Source organism: Pristiophorus japonicus, chromosome 4 (genome assembly GCF_044704955.1).
Source record: "Pristiophorus japonicus isolate sPriJap1 chromosome 4, sPriJap1.hap1, whole genome shotgun sequence".
NCBI lineage: Eukaryota > Metazoa > Chordata > Chondrichthyes > Pristiophoridae > Pristiophorus > Pristiophorus japonicus.
The window spans coordinates 244,067,106-244,091,190 of record NC_091980.1 but is presented as its reverse complement, the minus strand read 5'-3'; the positions used below and the strand labels follow the sequence as shown (position 1 = coordinate 244,091,190).

Genomic DNA, 24,085 nt, shown 5'->3' with positions numbered 1-24,085 from the left:
CATTTACCACAAGATCTCAAACTTCAACTCTGGACTCTCCAAAATCATCTCCTCTCTGTCCTCTGTTTATGATTAGGACATGTCCCTCCTAGTATTTGCCATGCCACATCTGTATGGCTTGTATCGATTCACATGTGCATTTTCACTGCTGCTCTGGACTGAGACCCATTATTTCCACCTTTCCTTTTTTCCCCCTCAACCCCTTCACGTCACCCCTTGACCTCCCCCCCCCCCCCCCCCCCCAAATTCCTACTCCTCTGCCTTCCCTCTTGAATAAATCCATAGCTACCCTCTACGTCCCACCCGGTAATTTCCCAAGGGCCCACTGACGCACCAGTCACTCCAGGATCATCCTGGAGATCAAAGATAATGAAGTAAAGAAGCCTGGGATTATCAACCACCTCTTTAAGTCTCTCTCCTCCAATAAGTGCGAGGAGCTAACGGTCTTCTTTGTCACGATGATTCAGAGCATGTTTAGCTCTGCTTCCCCCAAACCCCTGCCCTAAAACTGAATCTCCAGTTTCTCTATCACCTTCCTGAAAAAACAAAAGCTTCGACCCCTCAATTTCTGCAAATCTCCACCCTCCATTTCCTCTCGAAAGACCTTGATCATGTTTTAGCCTCCCAAATCCATGCCCACCTTGTCCACATCTTCATGTTTGAATCTCTCCAATCAGGTTTCCACCCTGCCACAGCGTTGGATTGGCGCTAATCAGAGTCACAAATGTTATCATCTGTGACTCTGGTGCACTATCCCTCCTCCACCTTTCTGCAGCCTTTGATACAGTCAACCACACCAGCCTCCTCCAACATCTCTACTCCATTGTCCAGCTCAGTGTGACTGCCCTCACTTGGTTCCTCTCTTACCTGTCCAATCATAGTCAGAGCATCTCTAGCCTTTGTTTATTGCCCACCCCGACACCTTTATCTCCAGAGGCCCCCAGGAGTCTATCCGCAGCCCGCTCCTCCTCTTCATCTGCAGGCCTGCCCCTTGGCAACATCATGTAGAGACACGAAGTCAGTTTCCAAATGTATGCTGACAATGCCCAGCTGCATCTCTCTACCTTAATACCTCCACTGCCTCTATGTTCTCAGACTGCTTGTCCGTTATCCATCTTCGATTAGCTGCAATTTACTCCAGTGAAACATTGGGAAAAAGCAGTCATCTCTATGAACTCCATACCCTTAACACAGATTCCATTCCTCCTCCCAGACAACTGTCTCAGTTTACAGTTACATAGGGGCCCAAATTTGCTCAGGAGTTGCTCTCATTTTTTTGGAGCAACTTGATTTTTCTGGAGTATCTTAAAAATCCCCATTCTGCACATTTAATTTGCGCCAGTGTAAGTGAGTTAGTTAGGATTTTTTTTAAAGTTTCGTTTTTTTTTATTCCAAAAGGGGACGTTACCAGCCACCTACGCCAGTTTGGACAGCTAATAGTCGCTCCAAACTAACTTAGGCCAGCATATGTGGCCACTTGTGGCTGCACAAAAAACTCTTGCGGAGAGTTAAGAAATCAGCGCAGGTCGGTACTTAATGACAATGCGAAAGAATGTGCATAGGATCAAACAGCTGTACAGGACTGACAATCTTCGTAACGTTAATTTACTATACAACAGAAGCATTCATGGAAGCTTAAACTACAAAAATAAAAGGAGACACAAAACATAGTTACATTATTTTTTCAAAATATCCAAATAAAAAAATAGAAGTACCGCCGACTCGTAGGAAAGTATTTTCATCAACAGGGTTAAGGAAAGTCTTGAGTAAGCTCACTAAAATTACTGGCTACACAGTTATCACCCCCTCCCCCCACCCCATCAAAACTCTCCTCTTTCCTCCCGCACCCCCCCCCCCCGCCCCCGGTCAAAATTTTCCCCGCCCCAACCTGTTTCTTGTAGCCTTCAGGGCGGGAAGGCAGCAGGCCTCTCGGCCCGGGATAGGGGCGGGACGCGTTGGGTCCCACGCTGCAGGCACGCATTATCACAATCATGGGAGGAGCTACTGCGCATGCGCGAACGCGGACAGCTGCCAGCACTCTCTTAGGCGCAGGGCCCCAGCTCTGCCCCCCCCAATGGACTCGCCACGCCGCACCAAGCCCCAAGACCCAGGAGAGTTGGAAGAGGGGCCAGAATCCCGGGACATCTTTTTGCCGCTGTTTGGATCGTAGGAAGTCGGCGCATCTCATGTGAGTGCGCCAAAAAAACAGGAGGGCCAAATTTGGCCCATAGAGTCTACAGCACAGAAACAGGACATTTCGCCCAACTGGTCTATACCAGCGTTTATGCTCCACACGATCCTCCTCCAACCCTTCTTCAACTAACCCCATCAATATATCCTTCTATTCCTTTCTCCCTCATGTGCTTATCTAGCTTCCCCATAAATGCATCTATGCTATTCGTCTAAACTATTACTTGTGGTAGCTCGTTCCATATTCTTGCCATCCTTCGGATAAAGAAGTTTCTCCCGAATTCCCTATTGGATTTATTAGTGACAATCTTATATTTATGTCCTCTAGTCTTGGACTCCCCTGGCCCACGCCCCATCCCCACAAGTGGAAACATTTTCTCTATGTCTACACTTACATATGCTTAAAGACCTCTATCAGATTACCCCTCAGCCTCTTCTTTGAGCCCAGCATGTTCAGCCTTTCCTGATAAGTATATCCGCTCAGTTCTGGTACGATCATTGTGAATCTTTTTGGCACCTTCGCCATAGCCTCTATATCCTTTTCACAACCTGTAGACCAGAACTGTTCACAATACTCCAAGTGTGGTCCAACCAAGGTTTGATACAAATTTAAAATAACTTCTCTGCTTTTCAATTCTAACCCTCTAGAAATGAACCCCAATGCTTGGTTTGCTTTATAAAAAAAAAACATGACCCTATTAACCTGTGTTGCTACTTTTAGTGATTTGTGTGTCGGTCACATATAAATAGTAAAAGAGTAGTAACAGGAAGTGTGAGGCCGCTTAGGGACCAAAAAGGAGACCTATGCATGGCTGAGGTACTAAATGAGTATTTTGCATCTGTCTTCACCAAGGAAGAGGATGCTGCCATAGACGGTAAAGGAGGTGGTAGTGGAGACTATCGATAGGATAAAAATTGAGGGGTATTAGAAAGGCTGGCTGTACTTAAAGTAGATAAATCACTAGGAGCGGATGGGATGCATCCTAGGATGCTGAGGGAATTGAGGGCGGAAATCACGGAGGTAGTGGCCATAATATTTCAATCCTCCATAGATTGGTGGTGCCAGACAGAGGACTGGAGAATTGCAAATGTTACATCATTGTTCAAAAAAGGGTATAAAGATATATCCAGCAACAACAGGCCAGTCAGTTTAACCTCAGTAGTGGGGAAGCTTTTAGAAACAGTAATCAGGGACAAAATTAAGTCACTTGGATTAATTAGGGAAAGCCAGCACAGATTTGTTAAAGGAAAATTGTGTTTAACCAACTTGATCGAGTTTTTTGATGAGGTAACAGAGTGGGGTTGATGGGGGAATGCGGTTGACGTAGTGTCCATGGATTTCCAAAAGGTGTTCGACAAAGTGCCACATAATTGGCTTGCCAGCAAAATTGAAGCCCATGGAATAAAAGGGACAGTGGTAGGCTGGATACCAAATTGGCTTAGTGTCAGGAAAGAGGGGGTTGTGGTGAACGGTTGTTTTTCGGACTGGGAGGTGGTATACAGTGGTGTTCCCCAGGTGTCGGTTCTAGGATCACTACTATTCTTGATATATATTAATTACTTGGATGTGGGTGTACAGGGCACAATTTCAAAATTTGCAGATGACAGAAAATTTGGAAGTATAATGAACAGTGAGGAGGAGAGTGATAGACTCCAGGAAGATATGGACAGGCTGGTGAAACAGGCGAACACATGGCAAATGAAATTTAACACAGAAAACTGCGAAGTGATGCATTTTGGTAGCAAGAATGAGGAGAGGACATATAAACAAAATGGTACAATCCTAAAGGGGGTGCACGAACAGAGAGACCTGGAGGAATGTTGGCAGGACAGGTTGAGAAAGCTGTTAAAAAAAAAAAGCTTACAGGATCCTGGGCTTCATAAATAAAGGTATATATAGAGTACAAAAGTGTGGAAAATATGAAGAACCTGTATAAAACACTGGTTCGGCCCCAACTGGAGTATTGTGCCAAATTCTGGGCACCACACTTTAGGAAGGATATGAAGGCCTTAGAGAAGGTGCAGAACAGATTTATGAGAATGATTCGAGAAATGAGGGACTTCAGTTACGTTGATAAACTGGAGAAACTGGGGTTGTTCTCCTTGGAGCAGAGAAGATTGAGGAGAGATTTGATTGAGGTGTTCAAAATCATGAGGGGCCTGGACAGGGCAGATAGAGAGAAACTGTACCCATTGGCAGAAGGTTCGAGAACCAGAGGACACAGATTTAAGGTGATTGGCAAAAGAACCAAAGGAGACTCAAGAAAAAACTTTTTTTACGCAGCGAGTGGTTAACATCTGAAATGTACTGCTTAAAAGGGTGGTGGAGGTAGACTCAATTTTAATCTTTCAAAAGGGAGTTGGATAAGTATCTAAAGGAAAAAAAATTGCAGGGCTTTGGGGAACGGGCAGGGGAGTGGGACTAGCTGAGAGTCGACATGGGTTTGACTGGCCGAATGGCCTTCTTCCAGTGCTGTAACCATTCTATGATTCTTCGATTCTACCCCTAGATCTCATTGCTCCTCTACCCCATTTAGACTATTATCCAAGCAGTATATGGCATCCTTATTCTTCCTACCCAAATGTACCACTGCACACTTGTACATATTGAAAGTCATTTGCTAATTACACGTCCACCTGCAAGTTTATTAATATCGTCTTGTATTTTGTCGCATTTTTCTTCAGTATTAACTACACCCCCAATTTGGTGTAGTCTGCAAATTTTGAATTATATTTCCGATTCCAGAGTCCAAATCATTAATGTAAATTGTGAACAAGTGGTCCCAGCACCGAGCCCTGTGGAATACCAGTTCCCACCTTTTGCCAATCTGAGAAGCTGCGCCTATGGCTGTTTTCGGTTTTGTAGCCAGCTTGCTATCCATTCTGCTATTTGTCCCCTGACACCACATGCTCTGACTTAGTCATAAGTCTATTAGGTTAGTAAGACTCTTGTCAAAGACCTTTTGAAAATCCAAATATATTACATCTATTACATTACCCTTGTCTACTCATCGTTACTTCTTCAAATAATTAATAAGATAGGTAAAGTATGACCTTCCTTTATGAAATCTGTGCTGACTACTCTGTTATATTTTTGGTTTCTAGCTGTTTTCTATTATATCTTTGAACCATACCATTAGTAACTGCAGCATCTTATTCAACCCTAGGCGGAGCATACAACCCCGGATGCTCTCCATCGTAACTACCACCTATTTCCACTCAACATCGCACACCTTCACACCTGCATCAGCACATCTGCTGTTGAAACCCTCATCCAAGCCTTGGCTATTCCAATCCTTTCCAGGCTGGCCTCCCATCTTCCACGCTTCATAAACTTCTCATCCAAAACTCTGCTGCCTGTATTACATCCCACAGCAAATAAGGTTCATCAATCACCCGTCCTTACTGATCTATATGGGCGTCTGGTTCTCCTATTCCTCCAATTTAAATCCCTTCATATCTGTAACGTCCTCCAGCTGAACAGGCCACCCCTCCCACCACCAGATTTTTTCATGGTGTTGCCAAGCACTTTTCAGAGAGCATATACAAGCCCCTTTGTAGTTCACTTGCGTGGTTTCATGTAATTTTGGTTATTTCAGCCATGTGCAGTATTAGGTTCTTCGTTCTGAATTAACTCAATGGGCTGGATTTTCAGCTTTTAAGATTTTGGTGCGTTAATGGCAGCGGGGTGGTCCTGATACTGCCTGGAAAAAGTTAGCGCCTCAGTCAGCAAAATTGGGCAGCTGGGCCCCGAGTGTGGGGTGGAGCGTTTAGGGAAGCATTGCACACTTCTCTTAGGGCGCTAGACCGGCTTAGCATGTGAAAATCCAGAGTTCAAGAGCTAGCCTTGGAGCACTCCAAGGGCACAAATTTGGCCCTCCGTTTTTTTTTGGTGCACCTCCGAACCCCCTGCCGACATTTTACATCAGAAGCAGCGGCAAAAAAAATCCGTGCGATCATGGCCGATTCTCAGGCCATCTGTGGAGCCGGCATCGCGCAGAAGGAAGAGGGGGGCGGAGCGAGGTCCTGGCGCTAGAGGCTGTGTGCATGTGTAGTAGCTCCTGGCAGACCATTTCGGCAAACGCGCGCTGCAGGCTGTGTGGGAGGGGCCGAAACACACTGTCCCTAGCCCTGGCTGAATGGGCTCCCTCATTGGCAGCCCACTGCATTCCCTAAGGTAGGAGTTCTATTTTTTATTTGTTATTTACTGATTGATTTTGGTGTTTTAGGTGCAGGGTTCCTTCTATTTTTTTTTGTGTGTTATTTATTGATTGCTTATTACTTTTTGTGCTTTGGTGCTTTAAATGTAGTTACTTGCACCGATTCCTTAACTGCAAGTAAGGTCTTTCTGTGTGGACAAAAGTGGACTCATACACTGCCCTAAGTTAGTTTAGTACAACTTTTTTCTGGCCAAATTGGCATAAATGGTGTAAGTGGCTGGGAATGCCCCCTTTTGGAAAAAAAAACTGACCTAACAAAAAGCCTAACTAACTCACTTACACTGGCGCAAATTAAATGGCCATATTTGCAACTAAAAAGATAGACCAGAAAAATCAAGTTGCACAAAAAAAAACGGTGCAGCTCATAGGGAAATTTGGGCCCCGAGAGGGGCCTGGGGAGAAATAAAACCTGAAAAAAACCCAAAAACATTCCCAAAAATACCTCTCGCCACCATTACATAAATCGCAAAAAAAACAATTACACTTACCCGAGATCGACATTACTTACCTCTCTGCAGCCGCTACAGCTTGGACCGCCCATTTCCACAGGCCGTCCCAGCACGGCGCTCTACGCAGCGCTACAGGTTGGGCGGGAGGGAGGGAAAAATTGATCCGATGTTGCAACCAAGGGCATTGCACACTGGCTCGCCTCTTATGGGCAGTAATGGTCCGCGCCCCACCAAAACCAGCCCCAAATACCCCGGCGGGGAGCTGGAAGCTGGCCACTCACCTAGAAGAGCTCACCACCACCATTGCCGTCCCCCGAGGCAGCCAGGGGGCAGAAATCCAGCCCAAAGAAACTGGCAATATGCAAAGCAAATAACAGTTTCCAAATTACAGATGTAATTCTGTAATTATATTTTCTGGAATGAAGATGTTTGCTGCGAAACTCTTCAGACAAGCAGAATAGACTTGCTGTCTCTCAATTAAGTACAGTAATATAATCGGGATGTAATTATCAAAAGATACTGATAGCAGGAGGACTTTAATCAAATACACTCTTCCAGCACGCAACACTTAAAGAGACACTCTCAGTAGAAAATAAAATTTTGTTCTTGAGACTTGAGCAAAAAAAATAAAACAAGTCTATACAATGGTCCCTGCAGTTAGCGTAGAACATAGAAGAAAAGGTAGAGAACAGTCATTTTAAAATCCAACCTATTACCAAGAATTAAATTTTACTGAAAATAAATGCAGAGGTGAAAAAAGGGTAAGAAAAAAAACACAAAAGCAAGGAATTATATGACAAGGAAGTTGAATATACTCAGGTGGGAAGATATGAGCATGTCATCTTTCTTAAGTTGTTATTTTTGAGACCAAGTTTTGCACTTAGAAAATAAACACTGGACTCCTTTAGGAAAAGGCATGAAGTTGTAGAGTTGCATTTTAATATTATATTTTGATACGTGAGCAGGTAAGACTTCACATAAAAGCATGCATAAATACAGTGAAGGCTGAAAATTCTTAAATTGTGATTACCTTCTGCACGCAGTGACCAGTGCGATTAGGAGATAAAGTGAAGCCATTATGGGAAGAGGAGAATGAATACAAGACATTTAATGAATTTCACATACAAAAGCATTTAGACAAGCAGTTATTACAAATAGTAAATGAAAAGAAAAGCACAATAATTATTTCAGTTAAATTTACATTCAGTACAGGTGACAACACAGATTTTATATAGTCATTAAGGTATAATATAAAACTATTCATAATCTAAAGTGGACAAGTTAAAATTCTCATCTTCCTACAACTGTTTAATGTGGCACACAAAATCCTATAATATACTTAAATCTCAAAAGGGTACTTGATATTAGAGTAATACATAATATATGAAAAATATATTTTATATGATGTTCCTGAAATAAATGGTCAAATGCTGATTGGCACCATGCTACTCCGATCCAATTCATCCAATGCATCCAATGCATTTTTTTGCCCACTTTTCTGCTTCTCACATCATGTACTGATCCTGGCCACAATTTGAGCAAATGACCTTCTGCCAGTGCTCTGATAGTCTGTAACTGATAGCTAGGCAGTGTTCAAAGGCAAGCTTCCAGAGTATCCCAATTGCACAATGCATGTGATGGTATGATGCCATTGACTGCAAAGATCCCAGGTTTGATCCCTGGTCTATGTGGAGTGGACTATGCAGAGTGAACTGATGTCAACAGGTGAAGCAGTATAAGGAATACAACTTACTTCAGAGTTCTTGGGTTTAGGGGCAGGAATATGGCTTAAAAGTAGGGGGAAAGCTAGGATTCCCATTCCTGATTTCTGTCCAGTGACTCCTGCTAGAAAGTGAACTTCTTAACAATGAGGGACTCACATTAAGAATAACTGTATTTGTTGCAAGTTTATCGTGACTTGTTCCCAATTTTAAAATTCGTCTTAAAGATGGTGATTTATCTTGGGAGTATGGTTCAAAGGGGATAAAATAGATTTTCAATATCAAATGGCCATTCTTGATATATTATTGTTTATAAGCCTAAACAAGCATATATTCCATAATAAGTCACCAGATAACCATCAGCTGCAGGCACTCTCTATTACACCAGGGAGGTAAAGTCTTCATTGCTGCCCTGACTGAGATACCAAGGGTATTGACCCTCACTACTCTCCTGGCTGAGATCAGTTCACAATGCTTACTGGAGTTCAAAGCCAGTACCTCCCTGGTCTGTATGGGTCAGTGGTGCTTCACAAGATATACATATACCAACAGAACTATTGAAGGGACAGAAAAAAAAAGGTGCAGTTTTTAAATAAAAAGTACAAAAGAATGAATTTCTATAAATTGGAAAACTAAAAATCAAAAACCATCAGTTTTTCATAGTACTTAAATTGATATAAAAAGTGCACATCCTAATTTTCATGGGAACATGGACAAATTGAATTAAAGTGCATTTACAAATCTTTACTTGCCAGCATTTCGTTTTATTTATGGATACATACCTGATAAAGACATTAAAATATTATTGATAACGTACAGCCACGTACATCTCCTGGGAAAAAGCTTGGAAAATATATTTGTATCAGTATCAATTGGAAACATTTAAGAATTCATAAAAAAATTATTCAAAACTTAAATGGAGAAGGGAATTGTACAGTCATTATCCCATTTTTTGAAACATAGCCTTAGAGTTCAGTGCTATACTTCAAACCCGCTCTTCTCTCCCAAGAAAGGGTCAGATGTAATCTATCCATAATACTCATTGTGCTTACTTGTTCCATTGAAGCTTCATGCAGTTCATTCAGATTTAATGTATAAATGCCATCTTCAGTTCCAAAGATTAAGTATTGGTCTAATTTAAAGGAAAACACAAAGCCAAAGTTCATATTTTTACTACAAGAAACACTGTACAACTTTTTGTAAATGGTCTCAAATCCTGATAAGCTATAGCATTACCCTTTGTCTCAGGGTGTATCCAAGACGTAGCACAACTTATCTTCAAAGGACATCCATCAAATACCTTTGTAAAGCAGGCTCCCATCTATATTTGAAGAGTTTTGACATTCAAAAATTAGGTTAAAAATGTTTCAGAATCCAGAACACATTTTCCAGTTAGTATTGCAAGTACTGAAGACTTCCCTGAAATAGTACATAAAATAAATGTATTTAAGAATCAACATGTTTATAGTTATTGGAAAAGTAACCTCTGTGATATAACTATCATTCAACATTTGAAGGAATTACACAATCTAGAATCAGAATATTTAATTACCTGTTCATTTGGTCATTTTCATTCTTTGGAACAAATTCAATTTCCATATATAAGCAGAAACTGCCGTTTTCCGTGGGGATGGGGTGGTGGGGTGGGGGGAAGAAGAGCTGGGAGAGACAGAAAAAGAAGATACCCAAGCCCTTGGAAGAAATTTGCATCCTTACTGCCATTGGTGGGAGGAAAGCCAGCCAGGCATTATTCTTGCTCCTGATTGCTATTCAGTGCTCCTGCTGAAAAACTGTATGCATGGGGCGACGACAGCATCAGACTCAGTTCTGATGCCACCTATTCTGCCTATTAGCACTCACCGTCTAGGCTCATTGGTGAAAAGTGGTCATAGGGGTGAGGTACTGGAAGGCCCATAAAATTGTTCTCTGCACGAGTCACCTTCCAGAGAGAGGTGGAAAAAATTGAGAGAAATTCAATGGCGCAGGGTGTTAGCACACTGTCAATTCACTAGTAGAATCTAGTATGAAATCCAGCCTAAGCAAATAGGCCCCAAGGGTCTTCTGCAAAATGAGTTTGGGCAGTATCAACTGAAATTGTTGTGGATATGAGGCAATAGAACAAAACTATCCATTATTTGATATCAATTGGCAATCTTATTCAAAGGGCCCATAAGGATTGGTGAAAAGAAAAATGAACATTGATACAACTGAAGGGTGTGTCTCTGAAGACCATTACTTTGCGAGAATGGAGAACTCAACTCCGCAGCTGTTTGCCCTATAGCTAATGTTGACACAGGATGCCAAGTGTTGCATTGCTGACCATAACATACATACAAAAGAGGGGGGTCCCGAATTAACAGCCCATAAAATCTGCCATGCCATACTAGCAGTAACCAATTTATAAAAATGGCACAACAACTGCACTAAAGTAATAGAGGGGGAAATTCAGACAAATACAGTTAATGTTCCTATGCTAGTATCTTAGTAGAATTTTATGGGCTAGGAATTATGCCTGCAAAAAATATTTTACTTACATGAACTTTTGGAGTTGGAGGAAGGCCATTGATTGCTGGCTTCTACAAAAGAAGAATTCCAATTTTGAAAAACATTCAAAAGTTAAATTGTTATTTATGTAGCTATAACACAATCTAATATGCATTAATGCAAACATTACACACTATAATCACTTCAATCCAACATCAGAAATCCACTGATGCTGCCAGTTTATATGTGGAAGGATAAACAAATTTCAAGCCATCTGTACTCCTGGTTTATCAAGATAGAAATAATATAGCAATAGATGTAATAGGTTCACTATTGTGCGATTCACTCCATCTGATCCAAACATTTGGCAAGAGATGGAGGATTAAGAAACACATTCATATTTTAAATGTCAGAAAAAAATGTATTCTTATAAAGGAATAAAGAGGAAAATTTTAAACAGGAGGAATTGGTGTTCTTGACTTATGCCACACTGATACGTTTCAACAGCATTAGGATCACACTGACTTCAAAAGAAACTGAAAGAATCCTTAAAAATTGAGTCAAGTAAAACCCAGGATACATTTTTACTATAAAAATAATAGTCAAAAGTAAGATTTATAAATAGCACTGCAGATATACATTCATTTAATAAAATGATTTAACAATTAGAAAGCAACGTACAGGAAATTCTCTCTTATCTTTTCTTCGAGGTAATGCCGGAGGATGCTCAGAACCTTCACCATTTAAGTTTGAAGAGCCTTCTGCAACATCTGAACAAATACAGAACATATTACTGCAACCAGCACTAATCTTTCTAAAGGCAACTGAAATCTAAAATTACGCAGAAAAATTCAACAATTGTGTCCTAAACCAGCTCCACACATGAAAGCAGACTGCCCCCACTCCACTTCTCTCAAGCTATTTATGTACACAGGCATTACTAATATCTGTATATAATCATGTCAAACAATACAAACATTTACAGCAGCAGCTTGAAAATGTTATAGTATACATTAGGAAAACCATATAATGGTCAAGGCAATTTTCAAAATACATCTCATATGACAAAAGTTGCATTTTTAAATTAAATTATTCATGTTTTTAAAAATTCTCTTATTTAATCTACTTGATATATAAATTCAGCAATGTAAAGATTGAAAAAATTTAAATTAAGAAATTACTTTATGCTATTCAACGTGGGCTACTTGTGACAAAGTCTACAATTTAAGTAACCTAGAAACCATTGCTATCTAGAAAATCTCATACTACTGAACTGTTGTTAACCTACGGGTGTCCAAACTGCAACCCATGGCAAGCCCTGAAAATCCAGCCCTTGAAGCACAGGCAACTCAGTCCTATTTGCACTACCTAAATGCTTACTCACTGGTTTTATCCTGTGTTAATTTTGTGGATATGGAGGCTGGGAAAGAGTTTTTTTTAACACTGTTGGATAAATGTCAAGCAGAATAAGATCAGCTGGTGTCTGCAACATAGACAATAGTGTCTCTGTAAATTAAAGAAAATATAATGGATTTAAATTTCACTTCTGGCCCACAAAGCTCCAGGGACCTATGCAGCCCACAAATACAAAAGCTTGGACGCCTGTCCGAAACTGAATAGGGTTTAGCAACATCGACATTAATTTCTTATAATCTATTTTAAATAACTAAGTATCTTTGGTTATTCAATATATTAAGCATCACCATAATATTTCAATAGCTTTCTATTGATGTAGACGCTTCTATATATTTAATGCAACACAGATCGATCCCTAGTTATTGACAGGCAGTAATATCCTACAAAAATGTGTTTAAAAAAAATAATAAAATAGATAATTCTGCTGCTTCACTCAGATCACAAATACCAATGTTTCTGGTTTTGTTATACCATTGTATATTTTATATTGAAGGTTTCCAAACTTTTGGGGGGGGGGGGGGTACATTTTTAAAAATTCATTCACGGGATGTGAGCGTCGCTGGCAAGGCCGGCATTCATTTCCCAGCCCTAATTGCCGTCGAGAAGATGGTGATGAGTTATCTTCTCCAACCGTGTGGTGAAGGTACTCCCAACTGTGAAGTAGGAAGTTCCAGGATTTTGACTCAGCAACGGTGAATGAACAGAGATATCAGGGGGACATGAGGAAGATGGGCTGGCCAAGAACAAGAGCCACCAATGCAGCCTTGCATTGCCAGAGAATGTACATTATGGGCCAATCTCAGCACAACACGTGATGTTTGAATCCCCGCTGATTGAGAAGTGGACATCGGACTTATCAGACTTGCTTCTCGTGCAATATTAATCATATTGATGACTTTCACCCTTTTATTCTTTACATTCTGATAAAATGCATGATTGTTTCCATAGCTATCCTAGTTCAAAAGTGTTATTTGATAATTTCAAGGCATTTGAATTGTGCAGTTCCTTTCTAGGGAGAGCAATCCTCATGCGAGAAGCTCAGTCTTTTACTTTTCAATCAAATGTCAGTCATGTTAGGATCTGTTGTAAACTAGAGATCCAATTACTAGGTCCTAGCTGCTGTGCAATCCTGAACAGAATTTCCATTTTTAAAATGCTGAAAAAGAGAAGGGGGTTCAAGACCTTGAAACTTGAATGGGAGAGACCTTAATAGAGTGTAAATCCATCGCACTGGTTCCCTACACTTCCTTTATTCAACATAGTCATAGACCAAACATTCTTGTGGGTTTATGAACCCCTTGATTCACCTCCATAACATCGCCCGATTCCACTCATGGGCTGCTGAAACCCTCATCCATGACTTTGTTACCTCTAGACTTAACTATTCCAACAACCACCAATGTCTTAAGCTCTGGAAATCTCTCCCTAAACCTCTCCACCTCTACATCTCTCTCCTTTAAGATGCTTCTCAACACTTACCTCTTTGACCAAGCATCTGGTCATCTACCCTAGTTTCTCCTTACGTGGCTTGGTGTCAAATTTTGTTTTACAACACTCTTGTGAAGCGCCTTGGCATGTTTTACTATGTTAAAGGCATTATATAAATACAAGTTGTTGTGTGGCTTTGGGGAGGCAAGATATTGTGGGAGAAATGTGTATGCAATCTGCTCTACAATCTTCAGTATAGTAAACACCCATTCTGCATTTAATTTCATTACCCAAGTCATTGGCTCTGGTATCAAGCAATCCAGGGCTACTAATGCTACTGGGAAGCGATGTTTCAAGAATCTCCGATTGATACAGCGATGTTGGAGTACTCTGTCTTCTTGGCACAGCTGATGGTCCATTTTCCGTACAAGGTTGCCTTTTGACCGTCTGTGATCTCTCTTCAACTGGAGCATCAGAAGCACTATGCACTCTTGGCTGAAACAGTACAAATTGGTTTCAATAAGAAGAAACATGCAGCTTTAGCTAATTCATTTTCTTACTCAAATATATTTCCAAATAGAACAACAGTTGATCAAGAATGTGCTGTGGCAAATTGTTTCAATTTTTAAATAACGGGCAGAAAAATGGTGGTACTAGATTGGCTGCCCATTAAAATCAATGGAAAGATCGGGCGAGGTGGATAACAGGCAGCTGGATTCAATAACGCCAGTTTTACCACTCCGAAGTGTAAGGTTCCGGTCATTATTTTTTCTCCCCCCAACAAGTGTCAGGATTATTGAAGAATCCAGTGACAAATAAACCTATTATACATTTTCAATTCTTTAGAACCAAAAGTACAGTCAATGAAAACTGATCAGGTTTTCATAATGCTGGTATAAGAACATAAGAAATAGGAGCAGGAGTAGGCCATTCGGCCCTTCGAGTCTGCTCCGCTAGTCAATAAGATCACGGCTGATCTTCTATCTCACTTTTCCCATATCTGTTGGTTCCCTTAATGTTCAAAAATCTATCGATCTCTATCTTGAATATACTCAACATCTGAGCATTCACAGCTCCCTGGGGTAAAGAATTCCAAAGATTCACAACTCTGAGTAAAGAACTTACTCCTCATCTCAGTCCTAAATGGTCGACCCCTTATTCTAACACTGTGATCACTAGTTCTAGATTCCCCAGCCAGGGAAAACATCCTCCTAGTATCTACCCTGTGAAGCCCCTTAAGAATTTTATATGTTTCAATAAGATCACCTCTCATTCTTCTAAATAAGATCACCTCTCATTCTAGGGAATATAGACCTAGTCTACTCAATCGGCTCATTCAGGATTCCGTCTCGTGAACATCCATTGCACTCCCTCCAAGGCAAATATATCCTTCCTTAGGTAAGGAGATCAAAACTACACAGCACTCCAGGTATGGTATCACCATTGCCCTATATAATTGCAGGGGTTGGAGTACAAGACTTCTTTACTCTTGTACTCCAACCCCTGCAATAAAGGCCAACATACCTTTTCCTTTCCTAAATACTTGCTGTGCCTGCATGTTAATTTTCTGTGATTCATGTACAAGGATACTCGGGTCCCTCTGAACAGCAAAATTCCCCAATCTCACCATTTAAAAAATATTCTGCTTTTCTATTTTTCCTACTAACGTGGATAACTTTACATTTGTCCACATTATATTCCACCAGCCATATTCTCGTCCACTCACTTAACCTGCCTCTTTCCCTTTGCGTTCTCCTCGCAGCTTATTTTCCCACCTAACTTTGAATCGTCAGCAAACTTGGATACATTACACTCTGGTCACCTTATCTGTCATTGATATCGATTCCAAATAGCTGAGATCCAAGCACTGATCCTTGCGGTACCCAACAGTTACAGCCCACCAACCTGAAAATGACCTGTTTATCCCTACTTTCTGATTTCTGTCCATTAACCAATTCTTAATCAATGTTAAATAAATTACCCCCATCCCATGAGCCCTAATTTTGTGCAGTAACTTATGTGCCAACTTATCAAATGGTTTTTCAAAAATCCAAATACATTACATCCATTGATGCCCCCTTATCAACACTGCTCATAACCTGAAAAATCTCCTACAGATTTGCCAAACACTATTTCCCCTTCATAAATCCGTCTTGATATTATGATTTTCTAAGTGCCCCATTACCACGTTCCTAATAATAGATTCTAACTGGTCTATATTTCCCGGTTTTCCTTCTCCCTCCTTTCTTAAATGGCAGGGTTACATTAAAGGAGAAGGTAAAACTATCAATGCCAAAGCTAGAGAGGAACAATGCGACTATCTTAAAAATAAAGTTGTGTTTTACTTTGGCAGAAGGCCATCATTTATAGCCCATCTCTAATTGCCTTTGAGAAAGTGGTAATGAGCCACCTTCGTGAAACGTTGTCATCTGTGCGGTGAAGATGCTCCCACAGTGCTGACTTTGTTGCAGCAGTTTGATACAATTGGGTTGCTAACTGGGCCATTTCAGAGGGCAGTTAAGAGTCACATTTAGGCCAGATTTATTTCCCTCAGTGAACCAGTTGGGCTTTTATGACAATCCAGTAATCACCATTACTAGCTTTTTATTCCAGATTTACTTAATTAACTGAATTTAAATTCCACAACTGCCAAGGTGCAATTTGAACTCGCATCTCTGGGTTATTAGTGCAGACCACTGGGTTACTAGACCAGTAACATAACCATTATGTTACCGTACCCAGTTAACTTAGTTATTTTGTTGGAAGCAGATTGGCTGAGGAGAGAGAATGTGGAATCTTCCTTTGAAGTCTCAGAACAGTTAGGGAAGAGTTATTTAAAAAAAAAATGACCAGTACTTAATGGGAGGGTGGGGCGTGGGAAACTCTACCTGACTGTCAAAGGAAGATTCCCGTTCTGTAAAGCAAAGAAATACTTGCATTTATATTGTACTTCCCTCAGGTCACATACATCTCAACGTGCCTTGCACAATTATGTGGCTGTTATCTAAATGCGTTAGAAGCCGAGGAAGGTTTCCTAACTGATGTCATTCCACTGCATTTAGCCAGTGAGCCAACATTTTCAGGGCTCCACGCAGAAGCCCTGTAAATATTAATTTATTTAAAATGCATATATGTTTTCCTTCTAATTTGGAGAAGCTTTATGGACAATTACTGAGACTGAGATTTATCACAGGAAATTTTTCTGTAGCTGATACAGTACAGTAATGGTGGTGGCATTACAGATAACCCTTAAGCCATCAACAAATGGGCTCATTAAGTTGTACCTTTTAGTGTAAACATGACAGCCTGCCAGGATTTTCCATTTTTATTTCAGATTGGCAGCATCTGCAGGATTTTGCTTTTGTGTTGTAATTTTAGTTTGACTGCAGCCAAGCTACAGCTGGTACAGTATAATATTACAGCTGATTGTTATTATACTAAAATGCAGTTAAACAACCAAATTTTAATTTTAATTCCCACAAATGTAGATATTTAAAAAAAGGCTACATCAGTTGGGGTAGGGTGGGTGGGTGGAAATGAAATTAAAGCTCATCACATGTTACAAAAATCACACATTTTGTTGAGGGGTTGAAGGGTCTCACAAATTACCTGCCATAGCAATTAGCTATTCACAAATGTACTTACTCATATTCTCCTTGAATACTATATGCAGTATTAAAATAAAGTTAACCAGCAATTTTACTGTAATTAAGACAAAGTGTCCATTGTAAGAGGACTCACCTTTGGTGGAAGGGGAGGTGGAACTGCTCGTTTAAGTGTTGACCTTATGGAAAACAGGCAAATAGTTTAACAAAGTTCAAAAATAATGAGTTTTAAAAAGTATATGAAAATATTAAAAAGTTACAACATGAAGATAAAGCACAAAATTGTATACAATGCATCAAAAGCACAACCAACAAAAGTTCAGTTGCACAAACTTTAATCAAATTAGTTCTAAAATAAAAAATTGAATATAGGAAAACAAACATTTATATTTCCCCTTCTTGGATCCTCTCTCCAATCTGCAACTAGAAGGTTGGCAGACCACCAGTTTCCAGGCTATTCCTGAACCAGGTGTCAGACTGCATCAATGGCCAAGTTTGACACACGATATGGTTTTCCCTTTATTCTTAGACAAAAATATCTGAAATTACACCATGTGATTCTTCTTTCCCACTCTACATGTTTGACAAATTTGCTGGAGTTCTTTGAAGATGTAACGAACAGAGTGGATAAAGGGGAACCAATGGATGTGGTGTATTTGGATTTCCAGAAGGCATTTGACAAAAAGTGTCACATAAAAGGTTACTGCACAAGATAAAAGTTCACAGGGTTGGGGGTAATATATTAGCATGGATAGAGGATTGGCTAACAGAGAATCGGGATAAATGGTTCATTCTCTGGTTGGCAACCAGTAACTAGTGGGGTGCCGCAGGGATCAGTGCTGGGACTCCAACTATTTACAATCTATATTAATGATTTGGAAGAAGGGACTGAGTGTAACGTAGCCAAGTTTGTGGATGATACAAAGATGGGAGGAAAAGCAATTTGTGAGGAGGACACAAACAGGCTAAGTGAGTGGGCAAAAATTTGGCAGATGGAGTACAATATGTTGGAAAGTGTGAGGTCATGCACTTTGGCAGGAAAAAATCAAAGAGCAAGCTATTATTTAAATGGAGAAAGATTGCAAAGTGCTGCAGTACAGTGGGACCTGGCAATACTTGTGCATAAAACACAAAAGGATAGTATGCAGGTACAGCAAGTGATCAGGAAGGCCAATGGTATCTTGGCCTTTATTGCGAAGGGGATGGAGTATAAAAGCAAGGAAGTCTTGCTACAGTTATACAGCGTGCAGTTTTGGTTTCCATATTTACAAAAGGATATACTTGCTTTGAAGGCAGTTCAGAGAAGATTCACTAGGTTGATTCTGGAGATGAGGGGGTTGACTTAAGAGGAAAGGTTGAGTAGGTTGGGCCACTACTCATTGGAATTCAGAAGAATGAGGGGTGATCTTATCGAAATGTATGACAAGGTAGATGCAGAGAGGATGTTTCCACTGATGGGGGAAGACTAGAACTAGAGGGCCTAATCTTAGAATAAGAGGCCGCCCATTTAAAACAGAGATGAGGAGAAATTTCTTGAGGGTTGTAAATCTGTGGAATTCGCTGCCTCAGAAAGCTGTGGAAGCTGGGACATTGAATAAATTTAAGACAGAAATAGACAGTTTCTTAAACGATAAGGGGTTATGGGGAACGAGTGGGGAATTGGAGCTGAGTCCATGATCAGATCAGCCATGATCTTATTGAATGGTGGAGCAGGCTCGAGGGGCTGTATGGCCTACTCCTGTTCCTATTTCTTATGTTCTTATGTTTACAGCGGATAAGCTAGCATCAAGAATACTATGTCACTACACTGAAGAACAACAAAGTACTGATACTGTGGTTGCATTCTTTACATTTTCCACAGTACTCAAAACCTTGTTATAATCTTCAGCCTTATTTGGAGTCAAAGTAATGCAATCTCTGACAACATGAAGCCTTCATAAGGACAAGTTTGCCATTCCCCACAAATTTATAATACGCTGATACTTAATAATTCAAATCACTTCATTATATTTGCAACAGTAAAAAGTTTTATTGTTCAGAGGAAATATTTTAGTATTAAAATTATGCTGCTAGTTATAATTTGCATAAATTTAACAAATTTTATATAACAAACTGCATAACAAAAGGACTTACAGTTCATGGTCAAAGTCCTCTTCCAGGTGTGCTATGTGTCCCCTAAAAAAGTGAATTCGTAACCCATATTAATTTACAAAAAATACACTCCTTGGAGCTAGATTAATGGAGAACAGATGCTTTGAAGTTACTAAAGCATGCACACTCCCACGATATTCACATGCAAAAAGAATCAAAGTGCAAATATATTGAATAATAATTGACTGAAAATATGACGTTTAATGGAAACTAAGACCTGCCTTAGAAAACTTTCATCTAAATTGTTTGGAAAGATTTCAGAGTGCTTGAACACAGGAGATATGGCTCTCAGATGAAGCCACAGCATACTTCTCACCAACACTAAAATTGGGAAGTCAACTTGCAGCGTTGCTCGATGATGAGTATGAATCTATATTTTAATTATACCATAATCCACAAATGTGTAGAACCTATCTGCTAATCTGGAAATTAAAAATGTCAGCACATTTCTTCCCCTTTTTCCCCCTCCTTCTGCCATTTATGAAAGAGGTGGTAGGCAGGCTGTTCCTGAAGCTTCTGCCAATGACAGTCTATCTTGCCTTGAGCATGTCTTACATTAATTTACCTTCTCATTGCCACTCTCTGAGACTGTTCAACTGAGATCACAAACAGAAAAGTGAAACCACAATCTTGCATTCTACCACTTAGTATAACTTATGCTGCCTTCTCCAGTATTTTTAGTGGCGTTCTTTTGATTACTACATTTCTTAATGGGTGTGGGAGGGTTGAAGGAGGACATGGTAATATGTTGACCATACATAATGCACCAGTTTTGCCAGCACCATACAATATATATGCAAGTAGCTCTTATTTAAAAAGTTAAAAGAAAACACTTCTTTGGTACAAAATTACAGCACAAATCACATCTACCTAGAGGACGGTTTTAGATGGATAATTTTGGGTAGGTGTCACCTGGAAGGGGAGAAGAAACAATTGCAGCCACAATGACCAATTGGGATGAACCCTTGTTGAGGATAGAAAATGTCCACCTGACCGACCTCTAAAACCACCACTGCATCTACCACAAAACACAAGCGTTACAGTAGACAGAGACATGGGAGCCACTGAATAAACTATTGAGTTACCGTTGTTGCAATTCTTCCTCAACACATTTAAGAAGGCTCCTTTGGAATCAGAATAGAAAAGAGGGAGAGAGTATGTAGAGTAAGATGTACAAGATGTGCTTCATGCCTAAAAAGTGTCAGAAACAGATTGCCACGCTTGAAATGTAACTGTGTACTATCGCTGATGGTATATTAAAACAACAGCAAAAGGCAGCAAACGAGCATTTTAACTTGCGGTTAGGCATCCTCTACATTTAATATTACATAACTTCAGGTTACAGCATTAAGCATATTAGAAGCATTCTTTTACATACTAAAATATTTTAAAATAACCAATTAAAGCAGTTTATTACATTATCAGCATGTCCCAGTTATTATATAGCTAGAAAGTAACACGTACTGGTTACAGGAGTGAGAAGAAGTGCTGAGTGGCGAACCCCAAAGATCAGTATAAGGATTCCTTACTGTCATTAAGCTCTAATGCAAGTGGTCAAGTTCTTAGAAGATACAAAACTTGGGGACAACCTTGAATCCTGTGCCACCTTGCAGATGAGAAGTTTAACCGAGGCCCTGTCTGCCCCCTCAGGTGGACGTAAAAGATCCCATGGCACTAAGAAGAACAGGTACGTTCACCTGGTGTCCTAGGTATCTCTCAACCGACAGCACTAAAACAATTATCTGGTCATTATTTTATTGCTGCTTGATGGATGTGTGCAAAATGGCTATCGCATTTCCCAACATTACAACAGTGACTACACTTCAAAACTAATTAATTAGCTGTAAAGTGCTTTTGAACATCCCGAGATCGTGAAAGGCATTACATAAATGCAAGTTTTTTTTTACTCTCTCCCATCCTGCTCGTTACCCCTGTAATGTCCTCATTTTCACTTCAAGACTAAGGGGCTACCCGCTCCTCATCTACATGTTGTCCCTTGGCAATATCATCTGAAGTGCTATATAAATGCAAGTAGTTATTGTAAATCCAGAATAACTTCAAATTTATCAGGACAAGAAGGGCACGTTCATAACTAGCAAAAGACAAATTTAGGACTAATATAATAAAGTTCTACTTCATACAAAGATCAATCACCACTGGAGATCAACTGGTGTAGCACAGACCAGGGTTCAAACACAGGAAATTCCTCATTTCTTAAGAGTAAATATGAATTTCAGATATCTGTTATTGGGAAAATACTTTCTTGGTCTCTCTAACCAAGGTAGCAGTCAATACATGAAACGGTCTTGATATAACCACAGTTTTAATGAAAATCATCTTGGCTCGTTTTGCTCTCTATCTAGAAGTAAATTAAGTTAAGTTTATTGAAGATTGGGCCATTATTTCCTCACAATATTAATGTATTGTTTGCAGACTGGGGTAGGTTAAACAAATGTGTTTAACATGGCCAACCCATCAAGGACATCTGGAGAGGATGATGATTAATGCCTCAAAATTAATACTTATTTCAAAGGCTTATTTTGGCTTAAAGGATCTGCTACAGCAACTTAACTTGTGTCAAGTACAAGTTCATAGAAACATAGAAAATAGGTGCAGGAGTAGGCCATTCGGCCCTTCGAGCTTGCACCACCATTCAATATGATCATAGCTGATCATGCAACTTCAGTACCCCATTCCTGCTTTCTCTCCATACCACTTTAGCTGTAAGGGGCACATCTAGCTCCCTTTTGAATATATCTACCGAACTGGCCTCAACAACTTTGTGGTAGAGAATTCCACAGGTTCACAATTCTCTGAGTGAAGAAGTTTCTCCTCATCTCAGTCCTAAATGGCTTACCCCTTACCCTTAAGACGGTGACCCCTGGTTCTGGACTTCCCCAACATCGGGAACATTCTTCCTGCATCTAACCTGTCCAATCCCGTCAGAATTTTATGTTTCTATGAGATCCCCTCTCATTCTTCTAAATGCCAGTGAATATAAGCCTAATCGATCCAGTCTTTCTTCATGTCAGTCCTGCCATCCCGGGAATTAGTCTGGTGAACCTTCGCTGCACTCCCTCAATAGCAAGAATGTCCTTCCTCAGATTAGACGAATCTGTACAAAACAGTACACAATATTCAAGGTGTGGCCTCACTAAGGCCATGTACAACTGCAGTAAGGCCTCCCTGCTCCTGTACTCAAATCCTCTCACTATGAAGGCCAACATGCCATTTTCCTTCTTCACCGCCTGCTGTACCTGCATGCCAACTTTTCAATTACTTCTGTACCATGACACCCAGGTCTCATTGCACCTCCCTTTTCCTAATCTGTCACCATTCAGATAATATTCTGCCTTCCTGTTTTTGTCACCAAAGTGGATAACCTTACATTTATCTACATTACACTGCATCTGCCATGCATTTGCCCACTCACCTAACCTGTCCAAATCACCCTGCAGCCTCTTAGCATCCTCTTCACAGCTCACACTGCCACCCAGCTTAGTGCCATCTGCAAACTTGGAGATATTACATTCAATTCCTTTGTCCAAATCATTAATGTATATTGTAAATAGCTGGGGTCTCAGCACTGAACCTTGTGGTACCACACTAGTCACTGCCTGCCATTCTGAAAAGGCCCCGTCTATTCCTACTCTTTACCTCCTGTCTGCCAACCAGTTCTCTTCCACGTCAATACATTACCCCCAATACCATGTGCTTTAATTTTGCACACTAACCTCTTGTGTGGGACCTTGTCAAAAGCCTTTTGAAAGTCCTAATACACCACATCCACTTGTCCACTCTTCTAGTTACATCCTCAAAAAATTCTCGAAGAGTTGTCAAGCACGATTCCCCTTTCATAAATCCATGCTGACTTGGACCGATCCTGTCACTGCTTTCCAAATGCACTGCTATTACATCTTTAATAATTGATTCCAACATTTTCCCCACTACCGATGTCAGGCTAACTGGTCTATAATTCCCTGTTTTCTCTCTCCCTCCTTTTTTAAAAAGTGGGGTTACATTAGCTAGCCTCCAATCCATAGGAACTGATCCAGAGTGTATAGCATGTTGGAAAATGACCACCAATGCATCCACTATTTCTAGGGTCACTTAAGTGCTCTGGGATGCAGACTATCAGGCCCTGGGAATTTATCAGCCTTCAATCCCATCAATTTCCCCAACACAGTTTCCTGACTAATAAGGCTTTCCTTCAGTTCCTCCTTCTCGCTAGACCCTCGGTTCCCTAGTATTTCCGGAAGGTTATTTGTGTCTTCCTAAGTGAAGACAGAACCAAAGTATTTGTTCAGTTGGTTTCCTGGAATTGACGCTTGGATTTTGTGTGAAGAGAAAACATGGCCTCATCTTCATGGTGTCATCAAATTGGGAAGTCTACAAATGAAGTCATGAAGATTATGTAACAG

At 40.4% G+C, this 24,085-nt stretch overlaps 1 protein-coding gene across 3 annotated transcripts in view; it reads right to left on the bottom strand.

Moving 5' to 3' along the window:
- Window positions 1-24,085, bottom strand: part of map4k5 (mitogen-activated protein kinase kinase kinase kinase 5) — a 285,168-nt gene that overhangs the window by 45,877 nt on the left and 215,206 nt on the right. For all 3 annotated transcript variants that reach the window (XM_070879237.1, XM_070879238.1, XM_070879239.1), the window contains 8 exons: window positions 19,647-19,688; window positions 17,650-17,692; window positions 14,199-14,403; window positions 11,746-11,834; window positions 11,115-11,156; window positions 9,817-9,901; window positions 9,633-9,712; window positions 9,363-9,423 (listed from right to left, as the gene is read on the bottom strand). In XM_070879237.1, coding sequence (XP_070735338.1) covers window positions 9,363-9,423; window positions 9,633-9,712; window positions 9,817-9,901; window positions 11,115-11,156; window positions 11,746-11,834; window positions 14,199-14,403; window positions 17,650-17,692; window positions 19,647-19,688 — 647 coding nt within the window. The remainder of the gene's footprint in view (window positions 1-9,362; window positions 9,424-9,632; window positions 9,713-9,816; window positions 9,902-11,114; window positions 11,157-11,745; window positions 11,835-14,198; window positions 14,404-17,649; window positions 17,693-19,646; window positions 19,689-24,085) is intronic.